This window comes from Hakea prostrata, chromosome 3 (genome assembly GCF_041222555.1).
Source record: "Hakea prostrata isolate BN-2017 chromosome 3, UWA_Hpros_2, whole genome shotgun sequence".
Taxonomy (NCBI): domain Eukaryota; kingdom Viridiplantae; phylum Streptophyta; class Magnoliopsida; order Proteales; family Proteaceae; genus Hakea; species Hakea prostrata.
In genome coordinates, this window is record NC_142602.1 from 13,353,188 (window position 1) to 13,368,752 (window position 15,565).

Here is a 15,565-nt window from a genome sequence, read left to right on the forward strand (position 1 = left end):
AAAACGCCACCCATCCGAAGATAAGGTAGAAACGTTACGATACAACGATGAGTATCGAACCCGCTTCAGAAGGGGGAAAAACAAGGGTTTCTTTGCAGAGGCGGAACTGAACCCTCTCGGCCTCTCTCGCTACGAGTTGCAGAGGAGGAGCCTCCTCTTCTCCTCTGTTCTTCCTCTTATTCTTCGCCTCCACTCCGTTCTGCTCTTTCTTTCTACTCCTGCTGCTACCCCACTGCCCACTATCCCTGCTAGGCTGCCACAGCTATCTCCAGCGTTCGAGGACAGAAGCCCATCTCACGGTTTATTCCCAGAGGTCTTCAGGTGAAACTTGAAATCGCAGTCATATATCTATGCATTATTTGTATTAGTAATCTGAGTTTTGTCACTTTGGTTGTAATTTTTTTTTGTTTTCCGGGTTTGCTGGTTTGCTGTCTCAAAAGTGATTAGGAATTAAAATGCAACGGCTTCTACGGTTAGTAATACGGTTTGGTGGATAGATATTGTTTGTTTTTTATACAGGAGGAAATCCTTGTCTGTAAGCACTTGTTCAGCCTATAATATCCTTTTGAGGGATCTGTGGGATCAACCCGAATTCTTCCTTTTAATGTTTATCTATTTTTAAGTTTTATTGTGATTCTTTTTCCCTGTTTCAGTCCATCAATTGGTATGGTCAGTTCACTGGTTTTTGAAAACCAATACCAAAGGGATATTTGATTATAATAGACTAGTAAAGAAACCAACTACTGGCTAAAATCAATCGGACCAATAGTTGATTGGTTTATCCATGTATAAGGTGGGGGAGAATGCAAAGGAGAGTAGATTTGCAGGGGACTAGTTACTGTTGTTGATATCCTGGGAAGTGCTTCCACGAATCTTGAATTTAGGCTTTGAAAGAGTAATGTGGTTCCAGAGGCAGAACTTGTGATTGATTGTTTAAGATAGGTTGGTGTCATTTATCTACGAAAAAGTTATCATTTGGTCACTACATGTAAAACAATGGGGAATAAAAGTATAAAACCTAAAAGATGGCTAATTACTTGAAAACCATTACTGTTATGAATTAAAAAAAAGAAAAAAATAAAATAAAATAAAATCCCTACCCAGCTATATGCCCAATCAACAAATACTACTATATGAGAGGAACCTTATGGACGACTGTAATGGCTTTCTATCTGTGTTTTTTTGTGTTTTCTTCTTGTAAAGAAAAAAAAACACAGCTGAAGTGTTCATTATTACAATCTTGGTTGCTTTTATTGGTCATGAACTTGAATGAATGTGTTTGTTTAGAATAAGATTTTTCATAAGTATAATGAATAAAATTTTATCTAAAGAGGTGTCATGTCTTCTTGGTGGTTATGAATTACACATGTTTAAGTAATAGGTGTATGATAGAATGACTTTATAGCTATATTTATTGTTTTATGTTTAAATTAGACCATTTCCTTACTTTGATCATTTCCATTCAATTTGACACCCATTGATTATTTTCTATGACACGATATGATAAAAAGTGAAACGTCTCTTAAAACCACCCAACTGATACATGATACTCTAAACCTTGGTCTTACCATGTTGTGTAAAATCTATCTACCTTCTTTGTTCCATACTGAAAAATAGAATTTGTGCGGTGATGCTATTTTGTACAAAAAAGTTTCAATTTAAGTTGAGTTTACAGGGTGCATTAGTCTATGCACTTGTGCACCTTATGCTGTATAATTTATTCCATCGAGTTGTTTCAACTTCAAACCATGGACAATCCATTATCATTTAGAATTTTTTGTTAAAGTAGATCCAGCCCTTGATATATCATATATTATTTCTGGTGCTGTGGGATATATTGGATAGAAATGAAGAATAAGGAATTTGAGTTGGGCGAATTATTTTGTCAGGGGACTGGTTTTGGTGTCTTTGGCTATTTCCTTGATTTTTCAGAGGATTAGAGGGGTCAGAGTTCTTGCTATTATCTTTGTTAAGCTCGGATGGGTTTTATAAAGGGGGAGGGGTTTGAGGAAGGTCAGGTTGCTGGATATATAACATGTCTTGTGATCCATGTGAAACACTTTATAAGTGGAGCTTTTCATGGACTGTTCCATAATCAACATTTTAAATCATGTAGTGTATGAAACTTTTAGGGTTAGTCCTGGTGCAGCTTGTAAGAAGGTTTTTGTCATGCTTTGCTGTGGAGAAACTATTTTCAGTAGAGGATCCCCTAGGTTCAAGCCAACACACTCATTAAAAGTGTTTATGATTCGGGCTGGTGACAGGAGCAGCTGGTTTTCGTTTTACTACTCCCCAAATTATCGCTGTTAAAGCGGGGGAGGCATGCGGGTTTTACACTTTTACTCATCAATAGTGAAATTTTATGTATTAACATAGTAATGATACAGAGATTAAAAACGGAAACTTCCTAGTCAATTCTCAAAGATAGATCAAGACTCACATTTTAACTTGCTTGTATTTGGCTTGAATTGGTTTTAGTTTGTTGTTACTGAAGAAGCAAGAGTACATGGGCTTATTAAGGTTTAGATGATGGCTTATATAATGTCCCTCTAGAATGTCCATTATTGATTTTAGTTACTGATAAATTGTGATTCTATTGCAACTCCTATGTCTATAGTTGATTTCAGTTAGTTTCTCCTACAGTACTGTGTGAGGTTTTGCTCCTCTATGCTGGAATTCATATTCATATATATAAAATATTGCTTTAGTTTTGAGTGAATTTGGCTGTATAAGGATTTGCCTGGCTTAGTGATGTAGAATTGAAGACATATTTACGAAAGAAGAAGCCCATTGGGTTAGGCCCATCAAAGGCCTAAAGTTGTCACCTGAACCAGCCCATGGCTTTTATGGGCTAGGGCTGTTTTAGTGGGTTAAAGTTAGCCCACATATGTTGAACTTCATAGTCTAAACCTAAGCCTAAGTCTAGTTTTTAGAAAGTCAATAAAATGGGCTTTAGTTTGAAAATAAGAGAACTCATTGTCAAAAGAGTTCTCCTTTGTCAAGAGTTAGGTAGTAGTTGAGTCATTAATAGGTAGGTGGTGTTAGCTAGTGGTTGGATGTTGCCATTAATATTTATGTCTCTTTAGAATGCTATATAAAGAGACTTATGTAAGTGGTGAAAAAACAACTTATGAATTGAAATCAAATTGCTTGCTAGCATTCCTCTTCTTTGGAAAACCCTTGTGTTTGATCAAGGTAGGTTGGTGTTCGATCCAATCGATCCACCTTGCGGTGTGAAGCCTGGGTGTTACTTTGTTGTCCTTATTGTTCTCTTAATTCTCTTATATTGTTTAATCCATTATTCTTTATAGCATACTGCTGTTTTGAAGACCTAGTTAGTCCTTGTTCTTAAATCAATATCCTTGTTTTACCACTTTAGTTTTCAGCCTTCCATTATATCTGAATTTTATCTACCTTAAGTCCATCAAATTTGCAATTGTCTCCCTGTGAAAAGGTCCTATTTGGCTACTGTTTTGATCTTTCAAATACGGTACTACATTATTTGGTATCGAGCCATGACGGGAGTGAAATTCGGACCATCCAGTCCAACTAATCCTATGGCAGCAATGATGGAGATGGTTCAACAACCGAGCAACCAAATCACCAAAACCGAAGCAAATGGACGAGAGGTTCTCGAAATGGAGGCCAGAGTTGCTGCCTCTACTCATGTCCCTCACCCTCCACTTGGTGAAGAATTCCATCCAGCTCATTCTGTAGCCAATTTTCTTGCTCGAAGAAATATGGGAGAGGACCCCAAAGGATTCCAGTTGTGCAACTAACTTTTGAGGAGCACCTACGGAGTTATTTTGCTGGAGAACAACCTACATTCAATAAGCATGTTGGTGACTCTCACGGGTTAGCTTGAATTCAAAGAATACTCGGGTAAGCATGATCCTCAAGTCTTTTATGATTGGTTGGCGCGTTGGATGACTATTTTGATTGGTATGAACTCTCGGAGGTACGAAGATGAAGTTAGCACGTACCGCTAGTTGGAGCTGCACGTGAATGGTGGAGAACTCGCGAATATGAATTGGAAGATCGTGGTGGCTCCTACTACGTGGGAGAAATGAAGGAAGAGCGAGAGAAAGTACTTGTCATCTACTTTTCGATTGCGACTACAAGACAAGTTAAATTCTCTTCGCCAAGGGAACTTGTCGGTTCGAATATATGGAACAATTTGACTCTCTTTCTTCTCGTACGGATTTGAGAGGGGAGATCCAAATCTTGTCACGTTTCGATTGGGTTTACGGCCCAAATCAATAGGGCCATGGTGTTGTGGATGTGAGAACGTGCGGGATTGTTTTGAAAAGGCCCTACGTGTGGAAGAATTATTGGCATCCAACAACAAAAGGTTTGGATACCAAGCCGGGGAGGCTAGGCAAAATTTTCCAGCACCAAAACCTACAACAACCCCCCTACTCAACCCACATTTCCTACCCGACAAGATAAGGGCAGGCTCCTATGACTAGTGGCGCCAAGCACAATGTTTTCACTGTCAAGAGGTTGGACATTATGCTAAATATTGCCCACAACGTCAAAAGATTAATCTGTTGTGAGATAGAAAAGTCACAGAGGAAGAAGATCCCGATCTATTCCCATACCCGCTCGATGATGGCGACTATGACGGGCGCATATGATGAGGATGATGCTAATGAGGTGATGCTTATGGCATTCATATAGTAAGCCGCATCTTGGTGGCTGAAACCAAAGGAGAGGATGCGGCGCAATTGTATCTTCTACAGCCGTATGAAGTCCGGAGATAATACCGCTTTGATGATAGTTGACGGTGGGAGCCGTGTCAACGTTACTTCGACACCTTTGCGAAGAAAGCAAACTTGAAGGTGGAGAAGCATCCTCAACCATATCGGGTATCCTTCCGAATGGGAATACTGGAGGTAAATCAACGGTGTTCGTACCACCGAGCTCCATCGATTGAGGAAGAGGTATGGTGTGATGTAATCCCTATGCATCTTACGATGTTCGCTGTCGACCATGGATGTATGATAATGATGTTATGGTCGGGGGAAGAAAACCAATGTGTATTCAAGTTCAAAGGACTTCACATTGTCCTCCACCCACCAATGTCCCAGCTGAAATGCGTCAACGGAGGTCCTTGAGGACCAACCAAAGGGGACCAATGAAGCACAAAAGTTGTTGTCCATACCGCAAAGAAGCTGCTGGTTGTTCCTCACAAGGAGTTCATTCACACTAGCCATGATACAGGGCTGGTATTGGCTCTTGTTACAAGGGTAGTCACGCCTCCACCTGAGATGACATTCCCTCCACCCTTCAAAGAGTTACTTTCTGATTTTTCTGATGTGGTTCTTGATGAGTTGCCTAATGAGCTACCTCCTATGTGCGATATTCAACATGCCATTGATTTGGCACCAGGTTCGGTGTTACCAAACCTACCGGCTTATCGCCTTAGCCCAACGAGCACAATGAACTCAAAAGACAGTGAATGAGTTGCTACATAAAGGATTCATTCAGAGAGCTTAAGTCCATGTGCTGTACCAGCATTATCGACTCCAAAGAAGGATGGCTCATGGCGCATTTGTGTGGACGAGAGCAATCAACAAGATTACGTAAGTATAGGTTTCCTATACCGCGGCTTGATGACATGTTGGACATGCTATCCGGGGCTAAGATCTTTTCTAAATTGGATCTTAGAAGTGGCTATCATCGATTTGTATTCGGCCCGGAGATGAGTGGAAGATCGCCTTCAAGACCAAGGATGGACTATTCGAATGGAAAGTCATGCCTTTTGGTCTGACGAATGCACCTAGTACATTCATGAGGGTGATGACATAGGTACTCCGTCCTTTTATTGGTCGATTTTTGGTCGTATACTTTGATGATATATTGATCTACAACAAGCATCCGATGATCACATCGATCATCTACGGCAAGTCTTGAGAGTGCTTCGCCATGAGAAGCTATACATCAATCTCAAGAAATGCTCCTTTATGCTGCCAAAGGTTGTGTTCCTTGGTTTTATTGTCTCATCACGGGGGTTGAAGCTGATCCGAGAAGATAACGAGTATACGATTGGGCTACACCAAAGACAATCATTGAGGTTCGTAGTTTTCATGGACTTGCATCGTTTTACAGGAGATTCATTCGGAACTTTAGTGTAGTCATGGCACCTATTACCGAGTGTTTGAAGCAAGGCAAAGGTGAGTTCAAGTGGACAGCACGGCAACCAAAGCCTTTCATCTTATCAAGCAAAAGATGCGAGGCTCCAATACTTCGCCCGCGATTTTGCCGTATATTTGAGGTAGCAACCGATGCCTCACATATTGGTCTAGGAGGTGTATTGATGCAAGTAGGGCACCCTATCGCTTTCTACGAGAAACTCAATGATGCCAAGCGACGCTATTCGACATATGATCTAGAGCTCTATGCTGTTGTCCGGTGTTACGCCATTGGAGACATTATCTCATCGGCAAAGAGTTCATTCTCTATACCGATCATGAGGCGCTGAAGTATCTACATTCACGGAAGTCGATAAGCAATAGGCATGCTAAATGGGTTGCTTATCTCAAAGAGTTTGTGTTCGCAATGAAGTACAAGGCAGGAAAGGAGAATACGGTGGCTGATGCATTGAGTCGAAAAGTACTTACTCTTAGCACATTCTCAGCACATGCAATTAGCATTGATCAGATACGTGATGAGTATGCATCTGACGAAGATTTCAACATGCCACACAAGGAGTTACAGAAGGCAAGCAACATCATAAATACTCACTTCACGATGGGTATTTGTTTTTGGGAACTCGGTTATGCATTCCAAATTCTTCCCTACGACATCACATCATACGGGAGCTGCATGGCGGAGGTTTGGGAGGTCACTTTGGCAAGGATAAGACTATCGTCCAAGTTACTGATCGGTATTATTGGCCCCATATTGCAAAGGATGTTGATCATGTAGTCAAGAGATGCAGAGTCTGTCAGCTAGCCAAGGGAACCAAGCAAAATACAGGTCTGTACTCACCATTACCAGTTCCTCATGCACCTTGGATTGATATTAGTATGGATTTTGTACTTGGGCTACCCTCCACAAAAGAGCGATCCGGCTCCATCATGGTTGTGGTTGACCGATTCTCAAAGATGGCTCATTTTATACCATGTCGAAAGACCTTTGATGCATCTCACATTGCAAAGATATTCTTTAAGGAGGTTGTACGACTACATGGGCTACCAAGTAGCATTGTCTCAGATCGTGACGTCAAGTTCACGAGCTACTTTTGGAAGACATTGTGGCTGAAAAGTAACACAAAGTTACGCTTTTCAACCGCATTCCATCCACAAACCGACGGGCAGTGTAGTGGTGAATTGAAGCTTGGGAAACTTACTGAGGTGTTTGGTTCGTGACTTTGAGAAGACATGGTCGTCCATACTCGACATAGCTGAGTTTGCTTACAACAGCTCAGTTAATCGTACGATAGGTCGTACTCCTTTTGAGATTCTACTTGGAGTTCAACCCCGACGGCCTATAGACCTCATTCCATTACCACCACAAGCACGCGTGAGTATTGAGGCTGACGAGTTTCTGCGCCATATCACGAGAGGTACATGCTGATGTTCGCCGAAGAATAGCTCTCAACAATGATGTCTACAAGGCTACAGCAGATCATCATCGACGATATGTGGAGTTTCAACCAGGAGACATGGTGATGGTTCGTGTCAACCCAGAAAGGTTCCAACACGGGGTCAACAACAAACTCCATCCAAAGAAGATGGGTCCATACAAGGTGCTGAAACGCATTGGACCAAATGCTTATGTACTCGAGCTACCAGAAGAAATGAACATAAGCAATGTCTTCAACGTGGCTGACTTACATCTTTATGTAGGACACCACTCTGATGATGGAGACACTGAACAAATGTTGAGGCTGCCCCAACTCAAGCCACCAATCACTGACATCATTGAAGAGGTTTTGGATGATTCTTACAAAACCACTCGTCGTGGCACTGGATACCAGGCTTTCCTAGTCAAATGGAAGAATCGTCCACGACATGATAGTACTTGGATTCATGCTGATGATTTCAAGAAACTCGATCCCGATTTGTATGAACGTTACATGTCCTTCGTTCATTCGTCAGAGACGAATGTTTTCAAGCCGGGGAGAGTTGATGCAGAATTGAAGACATATTTACGAAAGAAGAAGCCCATTGGGTTAGGCCCATCAAAGGCCTAAAGTTGTCACCTGAACCAGCCCATGGCTTTTATGGGCTAGAGCTGTTTTAGTGGGTTAAAGTTAGCACACATATGTTGAACTTCATAGTCTAGACCTAACCCTAAGTCTAGTTTTTAGAAAGTCAATAAAAGGGGTTTTAATTTGAAAATAAGAGAACTCATTGTCAAAAGAGTTCTCCTTTGTCAAGAGTTAGGTAGTAGTTGAGTCATTAATAGGTAGGTGGTGTTAGCTAGTGGTTGGATGTTGCCATTAATATTTATGTCTCTTTAGAATGCTATATAAAGAGACTTGTGTAAGTGGTGAAAAAACAACTTATGAATTGAAATCAAATTGCTTGCTAGCATTCCTCCTCTTTGGAGAACCCTTGTGTTTGATCAAGGTAGGTTGGTTTTCGATCCAATCGATCCACCTTGCGGTGTGAAGCCCGGGTGTTACTTTGTTGTCCTTATTGTTCTCTTAATTCTCTTATATTGTTCAATCCATTCTTCTTTATAGCATACTGCTGTTTTGAAGACCTAGTTAGTCCTTGTTCTTAAACCAATATCCTTGTTTTACCACTTCGGTTTTCAGCCTTCCATTATATATGAATTTTATCTACCTTAAGTCCATCAAATTTGTAATTGTCTCCCTGTGAAAAGGTCCTATTTGGCTTTTTTTTTTTTTTTTAAAAAACAATACTTTTTTTTTATATAAAACTTTTTTTTTTTTTTGTGGTTTTTTTTTGTTTTTTGTGCGTGTGGGAGATAACTATTCCCAGATTTAGTACAATTAATTGTTAAGGATACTATACCCAGATTTAGTACAATTAATTGTTCAGGATAACTATACCCAGATTTAGTACAACTAATTGTTCAGGATAACTATACACAGATTTAGTACAATTAATTGTTCATCAACTTTAATTAGTGACCATTGATACCTTTTAAATAGAATCTTTGTCTGATGCATTACAAGTCCCATTCCGGACTAACACACAAAAAAAATCTGGTTGTCGAAAGTCCAAAAAGTGGGGGAAAGTTCATAAAATAGGGTGATTTATAAATTTTAAAATAGTTTGCATCAATTTTACAGCCCACCAAACAATTTGGTAAAATTAATTTCACTTTACTTCACTTGTAACCAAACGACATAAAGGGGGGAAAATTCCCTTCACTTCTCTTCCCTTCCTTTTTCATTCCCCTTGCAACCTAACATACCCACATGTTATTATTATAATTGGGATTTCTATTTCGACAGATTTATACAAACCGATTGAAGTATTTGTTCATGATCAAAGCATCAATCGGATTATAGAATTTAATTAAAGTAAAAAAAAAAAGAAGGAATAATTTGAGAATATTTCATTTGGTTATACAATGATCATGTATCATGGCTTAGTTGAAATTCAAATTGAGGTTTAAAGCTATGCTTCTTTGTCAACAGATTCGCAGTTCGATTTGAGTTGCAGAAGTAGTTTAGAATCTCAAACCCAACAACGTCAACTGTGTATCGCCTTTCTTCTTGAACCAAAATGCGGGGATTCACTTCATTGTCTCGATCTCTTGCGCGAGGGTTCTGCACATCATCTAATACCGATAAGATCGTCGCTGCTGTCTTGTTTGAGAGGTTGCCAGTGGTTATTCCTAAGATCGACCCTGTCGTCTACGCATTTCAGGAGTTCTCGTGAGTTTTTTTCCCATGTCGAGTTGATGGCGCTTCTCTACCTTATATTATTGTGCTCTTCTACTTTCATCAAATAAAAGGTCAATAAGTTTAATTTCTCCTGATCTTGATTGCTTTATAAAGGTTCAAGTGGGGGCAACAGTATCGACGGCAATATCCAGATGACGTCCTAACGAAGTCTGATGCTAGGTGAGTAATGTCGTTCATTAATCTCTTTGTCTAATCAGACTGGATGTCTACCAGTTTTATTCACTTTTTAACTTTTCCTTTTCTGTGGGTTTCTGATATGTTTATTTGAGTTGAGCATTAGCATCCAACTCTTATTTTGTAATTAGCCAATCCAGATATATTTAAATGGAGTTGGATGATTAACGTTTACTAGCCAATCATTGATTAATGGGGCAAGGTTTCCTTGGGATATCAATGTGGGGATTATGTTTTGAGTAGGAGCTTGAAGAATGAGGGAATTGAAGAACTGAGTTCATTGTGGTTGGGTAACGTGGTGAAGATTTGGTTTATTATGGGAGGTCCGTTCTCCATTGTATTTCCACTATCCATTGTTTTTCTCAAGCTTTTTTTTTCCCTTTTCTTTTTTTCTTTTCAAGATGCAATCTTTAGATACCATTGCTTCTGGATGGGTTGCAAGGTTGCAACTTTCAGATAACAATGTGGGTTGTTTTGGGGCAAACAGAATATTTTTACACTTCCAAGGAAAAATCATTCTTTAAAAATTATTTTCTGAAACTGAACTCAAATGACCTTGGGAATTTGGTCTGACCATGATGTATCGGTTAATATGCTCTGTATTTGTAGACTGAGTGGTATTCAACTTCTAACCAAGAAATGTAAAGCATCCATTAAGATGTTGTAGCCTTGAAGGTGTGATGTTTGGTATAGTGACCTGGTCTCCTCAATCCCTTAAATTTCTGAGTTGCTTTATTTTACGGAATTTCTATTATGCAGCTGATATGCATGTTTCAGGTAAAACTTGATACTTGTTAGTTCTGTTTACCAAAATTTAGTTATAATTTCTGACCTTCATTGCTTCAGTAATCTCTCTTTCTAATGTGCTCCCGCAAATATCTTTTGGAAAACATTTTTAAACCAGGGGGAAAGGTGACTACCAGATTGATTATGTTCCAGCTCCACGGCTCACTGATGATGACAGGACAAACAACAGAAAGTAAGGAGTGGTATATTACATTATATGTACAACTCAAATAAGGAGGACTTTAAGTTTTATCAACAGTTGCCTGGGTGCTTTCCTTCTAGTATTTCTCATATATGTGTTAATTATGCTATATTGCTATTCGTTGGAGATTTCTTCCTAATGGTTCAAGCTTTTAGTTGAAATGTGAGTTATGAAATTTTTCCCAATTATTTTCCGTTAGTGTGATGTGGACGCCCGTATATGTCACAGGCAAGGACTAAGAGTGATTGCACATTTTGCTGTGGGGGGCGGGGGTTTAGAGGAAGAGTGTTGATGTGTATATCTCTGAACTGCCTTTCCCTGATAGTACAGAACTGTTTTTTTATATAGGGAAATTGGGGATGGATATATTACAATATGCCGCCGGCAAGGTTTGAACCCACAACCTCACCACTGAGAGGTGAGGTTCTTAACCACTTCACTAACCCTCCATTGGCAGTACAAAACTGTTAGGTGAAACGGTAACTAACACTAACTATTTTTACTCATTCTAGTGCTGATTTTTCTACCAAAAAAAATTCTAGTGCTGAGTGAAGTATTGAGCCATAACTCACATTGCTGCTGAAGATGTAGCTTCGATTATTTTGTTCAGGAACTTGGATATTCTATGATAGTCAGACTGCTATTTGAGTTGCTAATAATCCTGTATTCGTTCGTTTCATGAGCTGAATAAGCTTATCGATATTGACTGTCATTTTATTTGAGAAGCAGTGATGAAGAAGCTTATCTCTACTCTGTGTGTCAACTCTCATTGTCAGCCTCGAGATTTGTATGCCAAGCTGCTGTTTCCAAATGTTTTTCACTAGGTTTTCCAATCTGGGTGTGGGTGGTGTCCATGATCTACCTCAAGTGTGAATGTTAAGCATTAGGTGTTAGGGTTAGTCTTAATTGGAGGCTACATTGGGTTATTCAGATTTAGTGAGGCATGTATTGGAAATCAGAATTTATAAACTTAAGGTGGTAATTTTGCTTGTTGCTAATATAGTTATCCTCCTAGGCCCACAGTTAGTGTATGCAATTCACAACACCACCATGGGCAGTGCTCTTAGCTACTCTTGCATTCTCTTCTTTCTACTGTCTCTCCTCCTTATTTGCTGCTGGCCTTGGTGATCCTATATTGTTATATGTCCGATACAGATTTACGGATATTTGCCTGAGTGATGAAATCCTCTACCAATTTTATATAATAATATTAGAAGTGGACATTTGCCCCCTCCCAGACACTGCTGCACCGAGATGATATTTTTAGGTGTAAGTTAAGATATCTGCTGTGGTGAAAGTGATCACGGCCCCACTATTAAGATTCATACTCAAATACCCATATCAAAAGTACCCCCTGATTGGACATATAAGTAAGTGCGGGAGAAAATTTACTCATTCTTTGGGCTCATAGGTCATGATTCTATATCCTGTACTCATGTACATCTAAAATCTGAATGAGTGATCCTTTTAATAACTATAAATGTTATTATTGCCATTTTCCTGTCATTTTTCCTAGTTCTGGATTCTGATACCCTTCTTTCAGTTTTTGGGTTCATATAGAGTGTTTCATTGCATGGTGCCTTACCTTCTGTGGTGAAACTGTTATGGAACAATAAAAATCAAATAAAACCTATTCTGGTTAGTATCTGATTTGAGATTGCACCAATAAACACCTCTAGGTCGACACTATAGTTTTAAGCGAACTGTTGCATGGAAATTATAGATTGTGTAGACTGTGAGAAGGTTTTTCCAGGTTAAGGACTTGGTGGAATCCTGCTTTCACACTAAATTTTAGATTCAGCATGTGCCATATTAAAGTCACTTATATTAAGAAAGTCAAATACAAATTCATAGGAGTTATTCTCATGCAAAACCAGAGAAATACTACTGAAAACTGGTTTGATCTGTGCTCACAAAATTCTGTTTGGATATCACATGCTTATCCTGCAAGTATCTAATTTTCTTCCACGTTTTATGTTTAAGGTCATTACAGAGGGCACTGGACAGACGACTTTATCTTCTCCTCTATGGTAGTACTTATGCAGCTCCTCAAGGAAAACCTGTCTGGCATTTTCCTGAAAAGGTTTATGAGTCCGAAGAGACATTGCGCAAGGTAGTACTACAGTGCTCTTTTTATTATATTATTATTTTTATTTATCTATCTTTTGATTCTTTTTATCTGAAGAGTTGTGCAGTGTTAAATTGATTATTTACACCCTATAATTTGCAGTGTGCCGAATCAGCATTAAAATCTGTAATTGGAGACCTTTCCCACACTTATTTTGTTGGGAATGCTCCTTTTGCACATATGGCTGTACAGCCAACAGAAGACGTGCCCGACCTTCAATCATTCAAGGTAGCTGTTTTGGAGTTATTTATACCTATGTGTTTTCCTGGCTTCAGACATGATAAGTGTTGTTTTTCCTTTATTTTAGGCATTGATCTCAATGAGCGATGCTCTCATCTGTATGTTCTTATTGGGGCATTTTGAATTTTAAGGAAAAAGGGAACGGAAAATCCTCCTGTCTATCCTAGAAGTTTTTCTTTTTCCTTTTCTACCCATGCGCCCGGGGGGGTTGGTTGTTTTGGGGGGGTCGGAATGGTTTGGGATAAGGTCCAACATAATAAGCTATGAGAAAGTTGTTTGAGATGCATTGCTTAGGTCAACAGAGACCTTTGGATTCTACAGTATTGAGGAGTGATTTAATTCAGAGAGCGTACAAAATGAGCTGGGGGAATATTTAAAATGACTTTAGGAGAAAAGGCATGCATTACTTGTGCCTTTTATCAAGTATGACCTCAAATAGAGCTGATTAGAGGTGTGTATCCTTTAGTGGACACCATTTAGTGGGATAAGGCTGAGTAGTTATTGGTCATTGTTGTTGTATTAAAAGTCATTAGTTCCATGACTTGTATTTATTTAACCTTAAGAGTGACGTTAAATTGGTCAGGTGTCTTTTGCTATATGAAGAACTGGAGTGCAGTTTGTTCTGCTACACCATGGCCAGTCTTCAAAGGAAAGTCGTAACTACCATCAAATCCTCAAGTAAAGTGAAGCAATAAAGATTGTCAGAGACCTGAGAAATAATTGTGATTAATAGGTGGTAAGAGATTTTTTATGGGTTCCCTAACTCTGGCATGTATAAGGCTGAGGTTATCTCAAGAATGGGCTGGATTAACTACATGCCAAATTTCAAACTGATCCTCTCATTCGTGGACCTTCTTGATAGTCCATGAACCTATTTACGGTCTTGTATTTTTAATGCATTGCCAATAACTCTGTATGGATTAGCATTATCCTACCTACCAGATGGCAAGAAGCTAGGTGCCCATCTCCTGTTTTGGATATAATGAAGGAAATGGCTGTAGCAATTCTGTTTTAGAAAATTCAGCCTCAACCAATGTGCCTAATAAACCTCATACAGTTAGGTATGCAAGCTGTAAAGCAATGAGTTGTACATTGCTGTTCAATACCAAGTATGAAGCTGAGAATCGAAGGGTTGTAAGACCATACAATTTATAAGAAAAATAAACTTTCCTGTTTTAGGAGTCACTTAAAATCTAGTCATGGATGTTTTTTGGGTCACATTTTTTGCTCTGTGAACTGTGGTACTCGTATCTGTTGATGGGCTCTTGTTAGCTGATTTGACACCTAATAATTGCTAGTGAGTGATTGAACTATGTTCATCAAGTATTGTTTTTCTTATGTTCTTGAATATAAAGTCTCTGGGTTCTTGTGATCCTCCTGCTCTATTGTCAGTGCTCTTTAGGTATATGTGCTGCTCACTGATTAGTGGTCCTTGTTAATTTCCTCTTTTAAGTGGGTTTCTTTCCATTACAGCCTACTTTTGATTCTGTGAATAGGTTTGTTTTTCTTGCCATATAATCAATCCCCTTACTGTATGTGCTTAATTTTAACTGGTGCAGCGGTTCTTTTTCAAATCACAAGTAATTGCTACCAACAAGTTCCAGATTGGAAAGTGTGAGGATCATGTATGGGTTACCAAGGATGAACTAATGGAGTATTTCCCAGAGCAAGCTGCCTTTCTTAACCAGATGATCATCAGTTGAGGCACCCTGTTTCCAACTTGAAGCTTTTATCAGAATTTCCTAAGTCGATTCTCAAGTGTTCTTGGCATATTCAAGTTATTTAACCATTCAATTCATTGTTGTTATTAAGTGTACACTCGTTCGCTAATCAAGTAAAAAGAAGTTTTGCAGAATAAGAGGGGACTTAGTGTCGTCTGCAAGGTTGGTTTGTATTCACTAGCAAAGACTGTAAATTATTTTCTTGAGTTACATATTTGGGTGAAATTTGATGTGTATTTTTGGCCTTTGGCAACCTCTCTCCTTTTCCCCCGCTTCCCACCTCTTTCAAAACCAACTCAAGAAAAGGGAAAAAAAAGAAGAAAGAGTAGGCCCAGAACCCTTATTGATTGTGTGTAAGGATTAAGTTTTACCCAGAAAATAAATTATAAAATATTTAGTATATATTGGAAATCTAAGTAAAT

The 15,565-nt window shown here is 39.0% G+C and overlaps 2 protein-coding genes across 2 annotated transcripts; both read left to right on the forward strand.

The window, feature by feature from the left end:
* The first annotated feature begins 51 nt into the window (after nucleotides 1–51).
* On the forward strand, nucleotides 52–15,520 carry LOC149020915 (uncharacterized). Its single transcript, XM_089149149.1, has 7 exons — nucleotides 52–321; nucleotides 9,623–9,862; nucleotides 9,986–10,051; nucleotides 10,971–11,045; nucleotides 13,038–13,167; nucleotides 13,285–13,410; nucleotides 14,982–15,520. Exons 2-7 carry the CDS (start codon nucleotides 9,711–9,713, stop codon nucleotides 15,123–15,125), a joined length of 693 nt encoding a protein of 230 aa, XP_089005275.1. The 5' UTR covers nucleotides 52–321; nucleotides 9,623–9,710; the 3' UTR covers nucleotides 15,126–15,520.
* Nucleotides 7,670–9,653, forward strand: LOC149020916 (uncharacterized). The gene is made up of 2 exons (XM_089147418.1): nucleotides 7,670–8,070; nucleotides 9,623–9,653. The coding sequence occupies exons 1-2, from the start codon at nucleotides 7,670–7,672 to the stop codon at nucleotides 9,651–9,653; spliced, it is 432 nt and encodes a 143-aa protein (XP_089003544.1).
* Nucleotides 15,521–15,565: the final 45 nt, after the last annotated feature.

Bases quoted from the DNA above. Each gene is read 5' to 3' on its own strand.
- LOC149020916 (XM_089147418.1), top strand. From the start codon at position 7,670: ATGGTGATGGTTCGTGTCAACCCAGAAAGGTTCCAACACGGGGTCAAC. The intron at 8,071-9,622 runs GTATGAACGTTA...CTTTGTCAACAG, and splicing joins AAGAAACTCGATCCCGATTT to ATTCGCAGTTCGATTTGAGT.
- LOC149020915 (XM_089149149.1), top strand. From the start codon at position 9,711: ATGCGGGGATTCACTTCATTGTCTCGATCTCTTGCGCGAGGGTTCTGC. The intron at 9,863-9,985 runs GTGAGTTTTTTT...TGCTTTATAAAG, and splicing joins TACGCATTTCAGGAGTTCTC to GTTCAAGTGGGGGCAACAGT. The intron at 11,046-13,037 runs GTAAGGAGTGGT...TTTATGTTTAAG, and splicing joins GACAGGACAAACAACAGAAA to GTCATTACAGAGGGCACTGG.